Source organism: Saccharomyces eubayanus, chromosome XIII (genome assembly GCF_001298625.1).
Source record: "Saccharomyces eubayanus strain FM1318 chromosome XIII, whole genome shotgun sequence".
Classification (NCBI taxonomy): domain Eukaryota; kingdom Fungi; phylum Ascomycota; class Saccharomycetes; order Saccharomycetales; family Saccharomycetaceae; genus Saccharomyces; species Saccharomyces eubayanus.
The window spans coordinates 206,738-221,187 of NC_030972.1; the positions used below are offsets into that span (position 1 = coordinate 206,738).

The window sequence follows — 14,450 nt, forward strand, 5'->3', positions numbered from 1 at the left end:
ATTAATGTTATTTACTCTTAGTTAACGCAACTTGGCGCAACGTTAAAAGTTTTTTTATATATACTTGAGTGAACCACAACTATTCTTCAATGGTTTTCATAAAATTGGCAAAATGGTTAACCAGTTCCAGTTCGGTTGATAGTGTATCATGCCTGTAGTTAATTCTTATATCAGGAACATTTGTTCTGACCACATCGTTGCCGTCAATACCAATCTTGGCAAAATCTTTCCCTATCCAATGTTTCTTAATTTGTGCTTCCCATCCACTTTGCAAGACAGAGTTTCTTGCCAACTCACACATATCCACATTAGACAGTTTATAGATTTGCGCCGCAACTGAATATTCTTCAATTAATGGTTCTCTGGTGTAGGAAAACTGTAAAGGATCATCAGTAGATAAAGAAACGTTTAAACCTCTTTTAAAGTATCTTGGGAATGGATTCTTGTCATAAGTCAAAAATAATGCATTATTAGATAATGGTGACATTGCAATACCAACCTGATCCAAATAGTACAAGTATTGAACAAATGGCACCTTCCTCAATAAGATACCATGGGAAATACCATGAGCCAATAAGTATGCCGAAACCAGATGTTCAGGATCACCCGCTTCACCACAATGAGGTCTCAAAACCAAAGTGTTAAACCCTCTCTTAGCTCTCCATTGATTCAAAGATGCAACGTTTGAATATAGATAATATAGGTAGTAGGAATAAGGAGGGTTTTGTGGGGCCTCCCAAAGCGATGGCTTGGGGTATTTCCTATGGAAGCGACGATCAACTTTAGACTCGTCATCAACAGAATCAAACCCAATGACTCTACGTAAGAAAATGTGCAGTTTTGGATGAGATTGAGGGTTTTTGGTCACTTCAAATAATGGTTGGAACAAATTTTTACAAGTATCTTGGAAACATTGCACAATGCCTGTTTTTTTATAAATATCATATAACCTCGGAATTTGAATTAACCAACGAACATTATGGGAAATGACTTTGTTGTCGATGACCCAGCTAGCTAATTTATCCCATTCATCAAGAGATCTACCATAAACGGAGATTCTGTACTCGCAGTTTTGGTATTTYGAATTCTCTAAATCAAATATGACTTGCTTAGTGATGTCGGCCAGGTAAGTACCTTTTATGTAATTGTTAGTCTTTAAAAAGATTTCTCTTAAACGGGATTCACCAATAGGATTATATTTTAGGTTGAACTTGTCGAATCTGTGGAACGTATCCTTATGCGCATGCATATCCAAAGTGTCGATGGATAAATCGTAGCCGGTCAAATTCAAGGAACGGAACACTTCGTCCAAAGTTAAAAGTTTCCCATCTCTGAAAATGACTTTTTCATCTTTGGAATGTCTCAATTTGTGCTTAATGAAACGTAATAAATGCTTTTGATTCATGCAGGCAGAATGATGGACGTGAGTGTCCACTTTTCTAACATTATAGAAATCCCTGTGTGGGTTTCTTTTAGAAACACTAGTTTCTTGATACTCGTTTAAGAGATAGTACAGATTCCAGCGTGCTTCCAAGTATTGTAGCCTTCTATAAGCGAACGACTTAGCAGGACCGTCGGAGGATATGGAGACCATTTTTTCCAAGTCCAGATAGTAGTCGCGCAGAGTGGGGATCTGAGCAATCAACTCATCGGTGTTATTGGCCTTGTGAACTACATACGAGTCATCGGAATTGATGGCGAAGTCCCAGTCCGGGTCTTCACCCGGAATCTCACACTTGGCGAAATCAAACACGTCCGCATCCGGCTTGTTGGCCACGGGGACGACGGTCTTGGTGTCGGAATTGTATGAAGGTTTAGGTGGGGGTGGGTAAACCACCCAATCTGGTTTGTTTTTCGGATTTTGATCATCGTTTTGCACAGACAAGGTCTGATACTTAGCTCTTAGGTCTCTACACTCGGCCACTTTCGAGTACAAGTCGATCAGTTCCGACGAGGGGTCATCAAGAAACTGCTGCGAGGCATCATCAGCCAGCATCCCCATCTTGTATGAGGCCGAGTTATGTGCCGGTTTAACCACGGCCGGGGTGCCAGCCACAGACTTCAGTGTCTCTGGCAAGATGTGCTGGGCACTAGCAGAGAGGGTCCTTGGCTTGGCCCCGGTACTTGCCGAAGGATGATCCGCGGAGTCGTAGCCCTTGTTCATCGCCGCTATATTAGAAGAGCTACAGTTGGTTGTGTGCGAAGGCTGTTCTAAGATGGCAGAGTGACAATCATGCTCATCCAGGGCCAACTGTTTAGTGCCATTCTCCAACAACTGCTGGTTTTCATGGTACGAGAAGTTGGCATTCCGGGAATCAGCAATCAAACTATCGTGCGAGTCCTGCTGTTCCAAGGGGTTTGTCTCGTCATCCAGGACGGCACCCGCCTGTTCATCACCAATTTTTCTCTGATCGATGTCGATGATCAGGCCTGAGCCATCTAGCTCGTCGTGCGAAGGAGCAGGCTCTAGCGATAGGTCGTTGAGCTTTTGTGTAGCTTGATTATCCATACTATGGGTTTTGTGAATGCTCCCTTTATTTTGAATATATATATTTCAATATGGCGTATTACCTCTTCAATTGAACTTTCCCAGATCAAAAAATGGACGTGTAAGGGGCGGTTCAATGTATTACTGTTTTAGTACAATAATTGATCGGTATATGACACTTATTCTGTGAGTTTTCCAATGAAGGTAAAAATGTGTCTACATGTGCTTTTTTTTTTATTTGATTTATGGATATATCCTTTAAATCTTAAACTACTAATTTCTCCTTCCTCATCGCCAGGCGCAAAAAAAGAAAAAAGTAGCGAAAAAAAAGAAAAGAGAAGACCTAGAAGACCTAGAAAAGCGACTAGGTTAAAATCTAAAATAGTAGGGCATTAATTGATCACCCTAAACGGAAATCCAGGTCTTGATGTGATTTATGAATTACCCTTTTAGGAAGCCCCCCTTTGTTTTTGTTTTGGTTTCGATTTGTGGTGGGTCAACTGGACATCGATCTACTTGGTAGAACTGCTAAAAGTACATAAAGAACACATAGAACAGAAGTGATCAATAACAACATCGTAAGAGTGAGGCTTGTACGGTGCAAAACGTGGAAGCTACAACAGCATATTTACAACAGAACCATAGCAGTACACAGTGAGCGCCACGATGGACAATGATTTGGAGTATTTAAAGGCCGGGTTCGATCCGAATTCGGTGAAAGTGGCTGCCTTGAGAAGAATATTAGTGGAGAACAACGTAGAGTTTCCTTCAAATGCCAGGAAGAACGCTCTCGTAGGGCTGTTTGAGGAGAAGATTAAACCGCAGGTGCAGCAGTTGCGGAAAATGTATCTGAACGTTCAACCAAGCGACGAGGGTATTGTGAAGATGGACCATCCTTCTTCTTCCTCTTCTTCAGCATCTTCTACTCGCAAGAGTAGACGGTCCCGTGGGGAAAGATCAGCTTCTCCTCTGGCTAAACAGTTCAGGAAAAATAAAATATTGGACGATGTCAGTGATGATGAAAATGATGACGAAGTTGGTGATCTTTTGATCATATCTAGTGAATCCAATGAGGAAAACGAGGAAGACGAGGAGGAGGAGGAGGAGGAGGGGCAAAACGATGAGGAGGATAACGACGACGAAGATGACGTGTCCATAGCCAGTGCTAATAAGTCTGACACGAACGATTTTCAACAAAATTCCGTTACTAGCAGGAAAAGGAAAGGACCTGATTCCGATATTAGTTCAAAGGAGAATAGGAACAACGACGAAATTACAGAGGCCTTCAATATTTCGTCATCTGATTCGGATATTGAAAAAGAGTATAAGAACGCGAAGAAACGTAAGATTGATCGTTTGAGCCCTCAAGAGCATGGAAGTCGTTCAGCCATTCTGGAAAGGATTTCTGATAAGACACCAATAAGGAACGCGAATAGAAAGCCAATAAGCATGGACCACTTCAATGATTCTATGACGTCTAGTGGAACGGAAAACGAAATATTTCTACCAAACATAAAGCACAACTCAAACGAGGCCGAAGTTGAAGACGAAAGGCAACAGGCCACCCCGCTAAGTAAATTAAAGGTCTCGGCTTCATTTGCGGATAAATTACCTCAAAAGGAGGAACCAACAACAAAACTGGCTCCAGAAGCTAAGCAATCAACTCCATCACAGAGCGAAAAGCCGCCCTCTCTATTCTCATCCGATGAATCAAGCTCAGAGGTAGAAGAAGCGTTGATTCCAGAGATAACCACTCCGGGACCTGATGCTACTGATGGAAATACAAACCATCATTTGGTGGAGGTGATAGAAAATGATGACAGCAGTGGAACGGCATCCGATGGGGATGAGATCCTCGTGCCTACAAGGATCGAGACCCCACAATTGGCCACAACTGAAGACGTCGAAAAGAGCGAAACCAGAGTTCAAGAGCTCCAGGAGGAAATCAATGAACAGTTGGAAAGCGATAGCGAGGATGAAGCCGACGCAAAGCAAGAAAAAGATTCCGCAATAGTCAAAAAGAGTGCTCCAAAGAGGAAAACACATAAATGTAAGAGAATTTTCAAGTTTTTGGGCAAATCTCTACTTGCAACCATCCTATTCGGCGTATTCATAGTCATTCCTGGCCTATTCGGGCTTTGGTATAGGGAGCAAAGACTACTAGTAGGTTATTGTGGTCATGAAGTGCCATCACATCGAATAAACGAAGACTCTTCTGATCTCATTCGAAATCTGGATAACCGACTACAGAATTATAAACCTGAATGTATTCCTTGTCCATCTAATGGAATTTGCTATCCGTACATGAAACTGAAATGCAAACCAGATTACAAATTGGCACCATCCAAATTTGATTTCTTAGAAATTATTCCTGCACAAGGTAAATGTGTCAAAGACGACAAAAAACAACAATTAGCATCTGAAGTAGTGGAAAAATCCTTGGAGTTCCTAAGGGCTAAGAATGCACAAATATCTTGTGGTGACGGGAAAAACGATATCGAAAGTGGTATGACAGAAGATGATTTATATCAAATATTCAATGAAGCAAGGGCCCCTTGGATCCACGATGATGAGTTTGAAGATCTTTGGACTCAAGTCATTAAAGATTTAACCGAAGAGCCAGAAATAATATGGAGGCAAGTGAGTAGAATTTATCTTTTACAACCTTATTGAGACAGTTATCCTGCGATAACGGTTTCAGTTTTTTTTTGATTTTTTGAACTTAATTTACTAACAACTTTTTTTTCTTTAGTTATCACCCAATGACAACAACGTTGATGGAAGTCCCAAAAACTTCATTAAAACCAATGACGTTCAGAGACAGAAGGGACATATTTCAGAAGAATCCAAACCCGCCAAGACGAGGAGTTTTCGGTCGACGTCCAAGAAATACATTGGAATGAAGTGTCAGTTTGAAAGAGAAATCTTCCAAACATACAAAAAATTCCAACGGCCGATTTGGCTGATGTTTTTACTAATTGTAATTAGTAAAGTAATTGAGACCAAATTGAAAAATTATTATAAGAGGAAGGCCAAGATCGAAGGACTAATTACGCAAACTATGGAGAAACTAAAAGCTCAAAAGCTCAAATCAATGTCCAGTTCAGAGGAGAATGCATATTTGAGCGTAGTCCAATTACGTGACATCTTCCTTTCGGATATCGTGGATTTAAAATACAAAAACCAACTATGGTCTCAAGTAGTAAAGTTTTTAGAGCACAACAATAGTAATATCAAATCCAATTTGACCGAAATACGCGGCGACATTATGAAATGCTGGGAATGGATAGGGCCGTTGGAGCCCAATAGTCCAAATGATCCACTGGAAAACAAATCATTACCCAAGGATGAAACGGAATCATAGTTCACTACTCCTGTTCCATTGATCGCATATAAATTGTCCTGGTTTATCGCGGATGTATGACATATTCTTTATTTATACGGTTATTTTAAACTCGTTATATAATTTACTACGTAATATTTTTGTAAAGTTGTAATAAAGTAGTCATTTACCATGACAATAAAAGGTGACAAAAAATAAAGGAAATAGTAATTGATATATAAGAATACATAGTTACTAAGGATGGGAAAAAAAATAAGACAGTAATGGAAGAAATACAAATAAATTCTGAATTGAAAGAAACTAGGTTTTGGAATAATAAATAATGATGCAAAGTGTTTATTTGATTTAATCGGGGAGGCTTTCAACTAGGCTTGCGTGCATGTAATGGAATAACCTTCGGTCTGCCAACTTCTCTTCTCGTAGATCTTTGCGGCGGAAGCGCAGCTACTGCACCACTCCCGTTGGGATGTACTACCTTTGAAGGTGGCGCAAACCGTGGAGCAGTGGTGGTAGCAGGCGCAGCGGTGACAGTATTTGATTTATTCTGGGCAATTTCTTGCGGTACTTGATTTCCACTTGGTTCTCGCACATTTGCGCCTAGTTCTTTGTCATTGTTCTTCATGTTTATTTGTTTTCCTTTTGGCGCAAACTTTTCATAAACAGAATCCCTCGAACTATTCATCGCTTTATCCTTTATTGCACTTGCTGGAACGTGTTTGGACGTAGTCTGATCGATGGTGTGTCTGATGGACTGAGCCTGATATTTTGGGTCAAAAATGTTCTCGTCACCGATATGATTTTCATTCTGAACAGAGGTTGCCGCCTTAGCAGTGACAAATGTAATTTTATCCGCCTCTGAATTAGAGTTTGGATTGGAGCTTTGCTTAGCCAACAGCGGATCTGCGTCGGTTGGTAATACATTATTGTTCGTATTACCCATATCTATCAGATCGTCGTCTTGGAAATCATCACTGAACATAAGAGAGTCATCCAGTAAATCATCTTGATCTTGTTTGGATGCGTCAGAGGGTTTAGGATGATTGCTATTATTATTGGTGGTGCCCGTTGGTGGATCCATCATAGGCCCGCCCTTGTCGGCGTTGTTTTCTAGCTTCACCAGATTACTCTTTGAGTCCACACTAGCGGTTGTGGCTTTAGTCAATTGTCTTCTTTTATTCGGGTATTGTTGTTGTTCATGATTTTCGTGCAAAGTATTCGATCTTGAGCTTTCACTGATTTCATCAGTGGGTCTAAACAAATTATTTTCATCAAAATCTGGCGGGTCGAACTTGACCTTATCAATCTTTGCCAGGAAATCCTTATCATAAAGACAGTTCCCCAAAGCATTCCCAAACCCTCTCAAAGACCTTTTCAAGGCATCCGTGACAGCAGATTTCTTAGCCCGTTCGAAAGCTGCGGGCTTCCTCCTTTCATTCTCCACAGTACCGTACCCAATATCCTCCCTGTAAGTCCCACTGGTTAATGTGACACGAACGATCGCTGTGCAACCTATACTAAACTTTCCCTGGCGTTCGTCCAAAAAATCAACAATCACGCTTTTCACTTCCGTGGACCAGCCATTATACCCAAAGATCTGGTTCGCCAAATTAATCACCCTCCAACCCTCAATGTAAGCGATCCTGCTAGTCCCGAACCCAATTCTTTTGGAAATATACTCAGGGCCCAGCTTCTTGTCCAACTTGGTTTGTATATCCTCGGAATTATTCCCAAAAACGGGCTTCTTTTCGTCCATGTCCATGGTATCGTTCATCAGCAGCAATTCAAAGCCACTAGAACCTTTAGCCGTCTCTTTATGTCAACTATTTCAGCACTTTGTTGATCCTCAGTGGCAAAATAGCTTGAAACGCCATTCAATACTCGGTCGCGTGACCCGCCCGCCGTTATTTTTTTCGTTCTTTCCTAGTAGAATAGAGAATATAATGACAAGAGGTACCATTGGGAAGTGCAGCGGTTTTGCGATGAGTTAGAGAAAGCGTAGAGGCCAAAGGACATTACAAGGGCTAGGAAATGATACAGACGCCTAGGGAGTTGCTGAATCCACGGTACACGTACCACGCTATCTTCAGCGACGTGTGCAAGACCCGGTTCAACCATTTGGTAACGAGACTGTTTTTTATATGCTCAATCATCCAGAGTGTGTGTATTTCACTGCTGGCTTTGCCTCACTTGCCCTTTTGGGAGCTGGCGTTGGCATTCATTCCCAACCTGCTGATTCTTAATCTGGTTTCCCTATTGATTATTGTGACGAGGAAAAATTACATGCACGTGAAGAATTTTGGGTTTGCCAATTCATTTACTTTCGCGCTGGGCCAATTGTTGTCGATGAAGTTTCTTGTATACCAAGTTGTTTACACTTTCGGCAGTTTTCTTTTGTCGTTGGTTTTGAGCACGGTCTTTGGACGTGGAGGCTCTGGCTCTAGGCCATACTACAGGCTGTTTATCTGGATAATTATACCCACGATCTATAATCTGCAACATCAATTCACTGATGCTGACAAGTTATCTTTCAACTGTGAAAACTTCTTTCAAGCTCCGCAAGACTACGTATTGGAGCGACTCAAGAAAATTTTTGGGAAGTCACTAATCCTAAGTGTAGCCAGTTTGTTCGTATTGCCGATCTCCACCACAATTGTTTTCTCTAGCACGACACCAGGGTTATTTGTTTCATTTACGAGTGGCGTGGCATCTATCATAAGGCTGCTGATGATCTCCTGCATTATCTTCATCACTTTCGAGTTCATCAATATAGCATTTGACGCACATATGTCCATTGGTTGTTTGCATAAGGGCAAACTAATTTCGAATCTATCGTCCACCCCCATGGGAACTCTGTTAAGCGGACTTTCTTCGGATAAGCCGTTTACCAAGTTGACTGCTTACCAAGAGTTAGCATATAGAGCAACATCGCTAGATCCATCATTGCGAGCACCAATATATAGTTCCAAATTCAGAAACAATAATGGTAACACGTGGTCGTTGATTCTTAAGGAATGCCTGAAGGTCATCCAGGAAAATAACGAGACAGTAATGCTGTACCTAAGATCCATACAGGATCTTAGCGACTCCACAAGCGCTATGCATCACAAAAAAGTGGACAACCTAGATTATATGTATGAGAATGGGAAGTTGACTAGTGCCAACGAAAGGCTTTTTGGTAACCGACCTTCAATGATGGCTCCATTGAGAAATAGTGATCCGTTGAATGAATCACCAAATAAGTTAAGAGTTAGAACAGATGACAGTGTGCTACTTAACCGCGGAAACAAAAAAAGGCCCACTTCTACGTATTTGCAAAATGACATAGATGAAGCTAGACAGACTTTCAATGGCTCTATATTCACCCACGAGACGACATTAATGACTGCTGTACGTCTTATATGCAAGAAATTAAAGAACTCGATAATGTCATTTGTTTTCCCCTCATACGCAGAAAGGCAATCTTATGACGAAGATAATAACTACAAAACATTGCCAGATAAGAAACACAACTCCAACAGGGGCCAGATTTCAGTAATTGATATATGGTCCATTTCCAAGAAAAGACAGGCTGAAAAGCTGATTCCACTACCCATATGCCACGCCAATAGTGTGGTAGCACTCACAGGACTGCTGATCAAATCAAGAACAGAGGACCCGAAGGGTGGCATCATTGCATCTGTCGGTGATATCCTTAAGACTTTAGAAAGGTCTATTTGTGCGTTGGGTGAGTTCGCCGATTGGGACCCAGAATCCATGGCGTACAACGCTGCTATCCAGGCACAAAAAACTGCTCAAGACAGAGTCCAACAGGACAGCGAGGACGAAGATGGCATGAAGGACACGGCGGACATGATAAGCGTTCTTTACCAACTGTCCACGAGCGCGTTTATGGAGATAGTGCTCGAGTACAACGTCGCATTGAATGATGTCTACTTAGATGCAGATGTGGCTAAACTAGCCAACTGGTTTCTAGAAGTGTACACCACTGGCGCACCCGCAGCTATATAATACAATACAAATGAGGGCCCCTAGTCCTCCCATCCCATGTAAGATAAATAATAAACCACCGAATATTTTCGAAGGCTACAATTTTAACCAAAATGAGCAAAAATGGCTATTATTCTTCTCGTTTCCGGGTAGCGAATAAGGGGGAGACCTTTTTTGCTTAAAGAGTAATAATAATAATAAAAGCACCAAGAGTACAAAACAACAGATGGCTTTCTATCGGTGCTAATTCATTCCTGATGTCAGATACGTAGCGTGAAAATCATATTCAAAATGTCGCGTATACCTTCTAGTTTCGACTTCACCCAAAGGGATTTGGATGAAATGACCTTTGGTGAAAGGATTGTTTACCATTGTAAAAAGCAACCATTGGTACCCATTGGATGTCTACTGACGACTGGTGCGGTCATTCTAGCAGCCCAAAATGTCCGTCTTGGTAATAAATGGAAGGCTCAGTATTACTTCCGCTGGCGTGTGGGTCTACAAGCAGCTACATTGGTCGCGCTAGTTGCGGGTTCGTTCATCTATGGGACTTCTAGTAAGGAACTGAAGGCGAAGGAGGAAAAATTGAAGGAAAAGGCCAAAATGAGAGAGAAGTTGTGGATTCAAGAACTGGAGAGAAGAGAAGAGGAAACCGAGGCTAGAAGGAAAAGAGCCGAATTGGCAAGAAAGAAAACTTTCGAGAACGAGAATGAAATTAAAGGCTTGGAAAAGGAGCTAAGTGACCTGGAAAACAAGCTTGGGAAGAAATGATTTTGTTATCTCTTCCCACTGTACATAACTCTACAAAGAACACCAGAGAGAACAGGTGGCAGCGCTGTGTGTTTCACGATGTTATGACAAGAGAATAACTAAGAAATAACAATGTATATACGATTTTTTTTTATTTTGTGTAGCTACCAGTTTAAACATATTTATATCAATAGGTAACGCCATGGTTGGCACCTCTATTCTCTCGATTTTTCAGTACGTGGTCTTTTTTTCTTCATGCATACGTAATGGTATAATTGCCAACTATTAGTCGGTGCAATTTTCAAAAAATTGAAACAGAGAGGTTACACCAAATAATTAAATATTAAAGAGACACGCCCAGCGAACTACCTCATTATTCCAGCAAACGAACCCAGAGTGGCATAGATACTTCACTACAATACATTATATGTCCGAATATCTAGCTCAGACGCCCTGTAAACTCACTATTTGGTCAAGGGAGATCGAACTTATCAGAACGAACCTCTTGGTCAACGCTCATCCCTTGAGTACGGTCGGCAGGCTGCTCCAATATATCCATTATCAAATACACAAACAATTAGGGGCTATCCATCAGTCAGATGAACAGTATTTGACTCCAGCAGCAGACACACCCTTAAATAGTATTAATGTGTATTTCTTAAGTTACGAAGGTCAAGAGTTATCTCCAACATGTTTATTGAAGGACATCACATCACCTGCCCATCTGGACTCAAACCATTTTGTTAGATTACAGTTAGAAAAGCGTGCTTCACCTTCGGGTTCTTCATTCAATTTGGATTACGATATGGACACTGAGTTTGACTCGATGAATATACAATTTGAGATCAATACATTATCCTCTCAACGTATATTCAATTCCATGGAGCCAAACCTGCCCATCGGAACCACATTGGTTAGGTTAGAGAAATTAGCATTGGAACGTATAAAGAATTTTGAGAACTCAATGGGAAATCTCTGTGGTATTCAGGAAAAACATTCAGTGCATGATTTTCAAGGATTCATAATAAAGGGGAAACAAACGCCTATGTTTCTAAACTACGGGAGCGATTCTGATTACTATAAAGATTTGAATTTAGTAGATTTGTTGGGCATTGATTTCACACCGGCACATGAGTCATTTTTCACATTTTTGTTCAAGATGATTCATGAACAAGGTTCACAAATAACAAGCGATGAGGAGGGGTTTATATTGGAATTCGTATCTGACGCTACGCTCTCCATAACGCATATGACTGTCCAGCCCGAAACCACAGTAAAGCAAGTGAAGGACTTTATCTGTTCAGTTTATACACATTCATTAAACCTGAGAAGAAATGATATCAAGTTGATCTACAAGGGGCAATTGCTTCATGAGAGTAATTTTGCAGGCAACTCGTCCAAGATCAGTGAATACATTAAAGAGCCACACGAAGTAAAAATTCATGTGCAAATTAATCAGGAATATACAGAATCTGGACCCGGATTTTGGAATGAAGTGTTCAATAACCCAAATCTTTTCCAATTTATGCCCCCAGACACAAGATCACAGTCTCCTGTTAATTTTGTCCCCGCGGAAAAACAATCGCCTGCTGCCATGGCTGACGATGATAAAGGCGTGCAATATGTGACTGAATCTGCCAATGACTTCATTGTTCCGACTGATGAACTTTATAGAAAATGCATCATTAATGGGAATGAAGTGGTCTTCATTCCCGTCAACGAACTAAACCCGCAATGCTGTTACTTATCCGTTACCGGAAGAGATTATGACGAAACGAGAATCCCTCTATCTCGCGGTGACTACAAGATCACTGGAGATAATATCCTGCTTTCATCCTTTGCGATTGAGCAACTAGAAGCTGCTTTGAACTTCAAGATTGAAAAGATACAGGCACCAATGGACATGGGACAGAATGCATACCTCGGTGAACGAGTCCGAGTCGCAGATAATGGGTCGTCTGCCACCGATAATGGCGCAAACGAGATCAACGAGTCAGCATGGGATAGGAGAGTCTTGCGTCCTTTGAGAAATAGCTTTCCTCTGCTACTGGTGTTGGTAAGAACGTTTTACTTAATCGGCTACAATTCATTGGTCCCCTTTTTCATTATTTTAGAGTTTGGAAGCTTTCTTCCCTGGAAATATATCATCTTACTAAGTTTATTGTTTGTTTTCCGAACGATTTGGAATACGCAAGAAGTGTGGAATTTATGGAGGGATTACTTTCACTTGAACGATATCGATGAAGCCAAGTTTGTCCAGATCAAAAACTTCGTGAACTCCAATTCATTGACGTTGGCTTTCTACAAGAAATGCAAGGATACTCAGTCCATTATTGATTTACTGATGATCCCGAATTTACACGAACAAAGACTATCCGTATATTCCGAATACGATATCGAGTACGACGCCAACACCCCAGACGTTGGTCAACTTAGGTTGCTATTCATCAAGGTGTTGTCGGGCGAAATCTCCAAGAAAGCTCTAGACGAGTTATTCAGAGGATTTTTCGAATTGTACGAAGCCACAAGAAACATGAACCCACTGTACCCTCAGGACTCTTTGAACGAACTACTATTGATGATCTTGAAGGAGTCCAACAAGAAAGACATCAACACGCTGCCCAAATACAGAAGGTGGTTCCAAACCGTGTGCTTGCAAATAAGCGCAATTGCAGAGCACAGCGTCTTGGACCTCATGCTCGGCCACATAATCCCGGACCCGGCGAACGACAGGGTGCTAACCGCCGTGGTAAAGAACTTTGTGCTCTTCTGGGTCACTCTGCTCCCCTACGTAAGGGAGAAGCTGGATGAAATTGTGGCGCAACGAGCCAGGGATCGTGAGCAACCTGTTTCTTCCGTCCAAGACCAAGACCAAGACCAAGAACACGACGAGCAAGAAGCGGTAGTCATCCCTGACCAAGACCCTACCGCTACGGGTGCGCAAGCCCACATCTACGTCTCTGACGAGGACCGGTAACCGTGTCGTGTGTCCTTATTATATAATGCGTTAAAGGTGTGTGAAAATCCATGCTGTTCTGGCCCGTCGGGTTTCCTGACAAATTGTCCTTTAGGGATTTTTCGGTTTGGGCTCGGGTGGACCATGCCGGCTGGCAACCAACCAAGAGAGGTATATAAAGAGACACAATCTGCCAGAACATTGCCAGATTATTCGGTGCGTGGCTTCCCACGTACATTGTCTTTTACAATTGCAATCAACCAACCACACATACATACAATTACATACACAATGGTCGCTCAAGTTCAAAAGCAAGCTCCAGCTTTCAAGAAAACCGCCGTCGTCGACGGTGTCTTTGACGAAGTCTCTTTGGACAAATACAAGGGTAAGTACGTCGTCTTGGCCTTTATCCCATTGGCCTTCACTTTCGTTTGCCCAACTGAAATCATCGCCTTCTCTGAAGCCGCTAAGAAGTTCGAAGAACAAGGTGCGCAAGTCCTTTTCGCCTCCACTGACTCCGAATACTCCCTTTTGGCATGGACCAACATCGCAAGAAAGGAAGGTGGTTTGGGCCCAATTAACATCCCATTATTGGCCGACACCAACCACTCCTTGTCCAGAGACTACGGTGTCTTGATCGAAGAAGAAGGTATTGCTTTGAGAGGTCTTTTCATCATTGATCCAAAGGGCACCATTAGACACATCACCATCAACGACTTGCCAGTCGGCAGAAACGTTGACGAAGCTTTGAGATTGGTCGAAGGTTTCCAATGGACCGACAAGAACGGTACCGTCTTGCCATGTAACTGGACCCCGGGTGCTGCCACCATCAAGCCAGACGTCGAAGCCTCCAAGGAATACTTCGAATCCGCCAACAAATAAGAAAGTGGCCCTGCGCTCTTTACCGGTTCCTTATTTAAAATTAT

General features: G+C 41.9%; 7 protein-coding genes across 7 annotated transcripts; 5 read left to right on the forward strand and 2 right to left on the reverse strand.

Moving 5' to 3' along the window:
- Positions 1-79: 79 nt before the first annotated feature.
- Positions 80-2,509, reverse strand: AMD1 (AMP deaminase; the record flags this gene model as incomplete). The annotated part of the gene is made up of 1 exon (XM_018367098.1): positions 80-2,509. One exon carries the CDS (start codon positions 2,507-2,509, stop codon positions 80-82), a length of 2,430 nt encoding a protein of 809 aa, XP_018220032.1.
- A 2,440-nt stretch (positions 2,510-4,949) lies between these two features.
- On the forward strand, positions 4,950-5,852 carry SRC1 (Src1p; the record flags this gene model as incomplete). The annotated part of the gene is made up of 2 exons (XM_018367099.1): positions 4,950-4,994; positions 5,241-5,852. The coding sequence occupies 2 exons, from the start codon at positions 4,950-4,952 to the stop codon at positions 5,850-5,852; spliced, it is 657 nt and encodes a 218-aa protein (XP_018220033.1).
- Positions 5,853-6,192: 340 nt separating this feature from the next.
- Positions 6,193-7,602, reverse strand: RAD52 (recombinase RAD52; the record flags this gene model as incomplete). The annotated part of the gene is made up of 1 exon (XM_018367100.1): positions 6,193-7,602. The coding sequence occupies one exon, from the start codon at positions 7,600-7,602 to the stop codon at positions 6,193-6,195; it is 1,410 nt and encodes a 469-aa protein (XP_018220034.1).
- A 257-nt stretch (positions 7,603-7,859) lies between these two features.
- NDC1 (Ndc1p) lies at positions 7,860-9,839 on the forward strand (the record flags this gene model as incomplete). Its single annotated transcript, XM_018367101.1, has 1 exon — positions 7,860-9,839. The coding sequence occupies one exon, from the start codon at positions 7,860-7,862 to the stop codon at positions 9,837-9,839; it is 1,980 nt and encodes a 659-aa protein (XP_018220035.1).
- A 270-nt stretch (positions 9,840-10,109) lies between these two features.
- On the forward strand, positions 10,110-10,589 carry RCF1 (respiratory supercomplex assembly factor RCF1; the record flags this gene model as incomplete). Its single annotated transcript, XM_018367102.1, has 1 exon — positions 10,110-10,589. One exon carries the CDS (start codon positions 10,110-10,112, stop codon positions 10,587-10,589), a length of 480 nt encoding a protein of 159 aa, XP_018220036.1.
- Positions 10,590-10,995: 406 nt separating this feature from the next.
- On the forward strand, positions 10,996-13,545 carry USA1 (Usa1p; the record flags this gene model as incomplete). The annotated part of the gene is made up of 1 exon (XM_018367103.1): positions 10,996-13,545. One exon carries the CDS (start codon positions 10,996-10,998, stop codon positions 13,543-13,545), a length of 2,550 nt encoding a protein of 849 aa, XP_018220037.1.
- A 123-nt stretch (positions 13,546-13,668) lies between these two features.
- On the forward strand, positions 13,669-14,406 carry TSA1 (thioredoxin peroxidase TSA1; the record flags this gene model as incomplete). The annotated part of the gene is made up of 1 exon (XM_018367104.1): positions 13,669-14,406. The coding sequence occupies one exon, from the start codon at positions 13,669-13,671 to the stop codon at positions 14,404-14,406; it is 738 nt and encodes a 245-aa protein (XP_018220038.1).
- Positions 14,407-14,450: the final 44 nt, after the last annotated feature.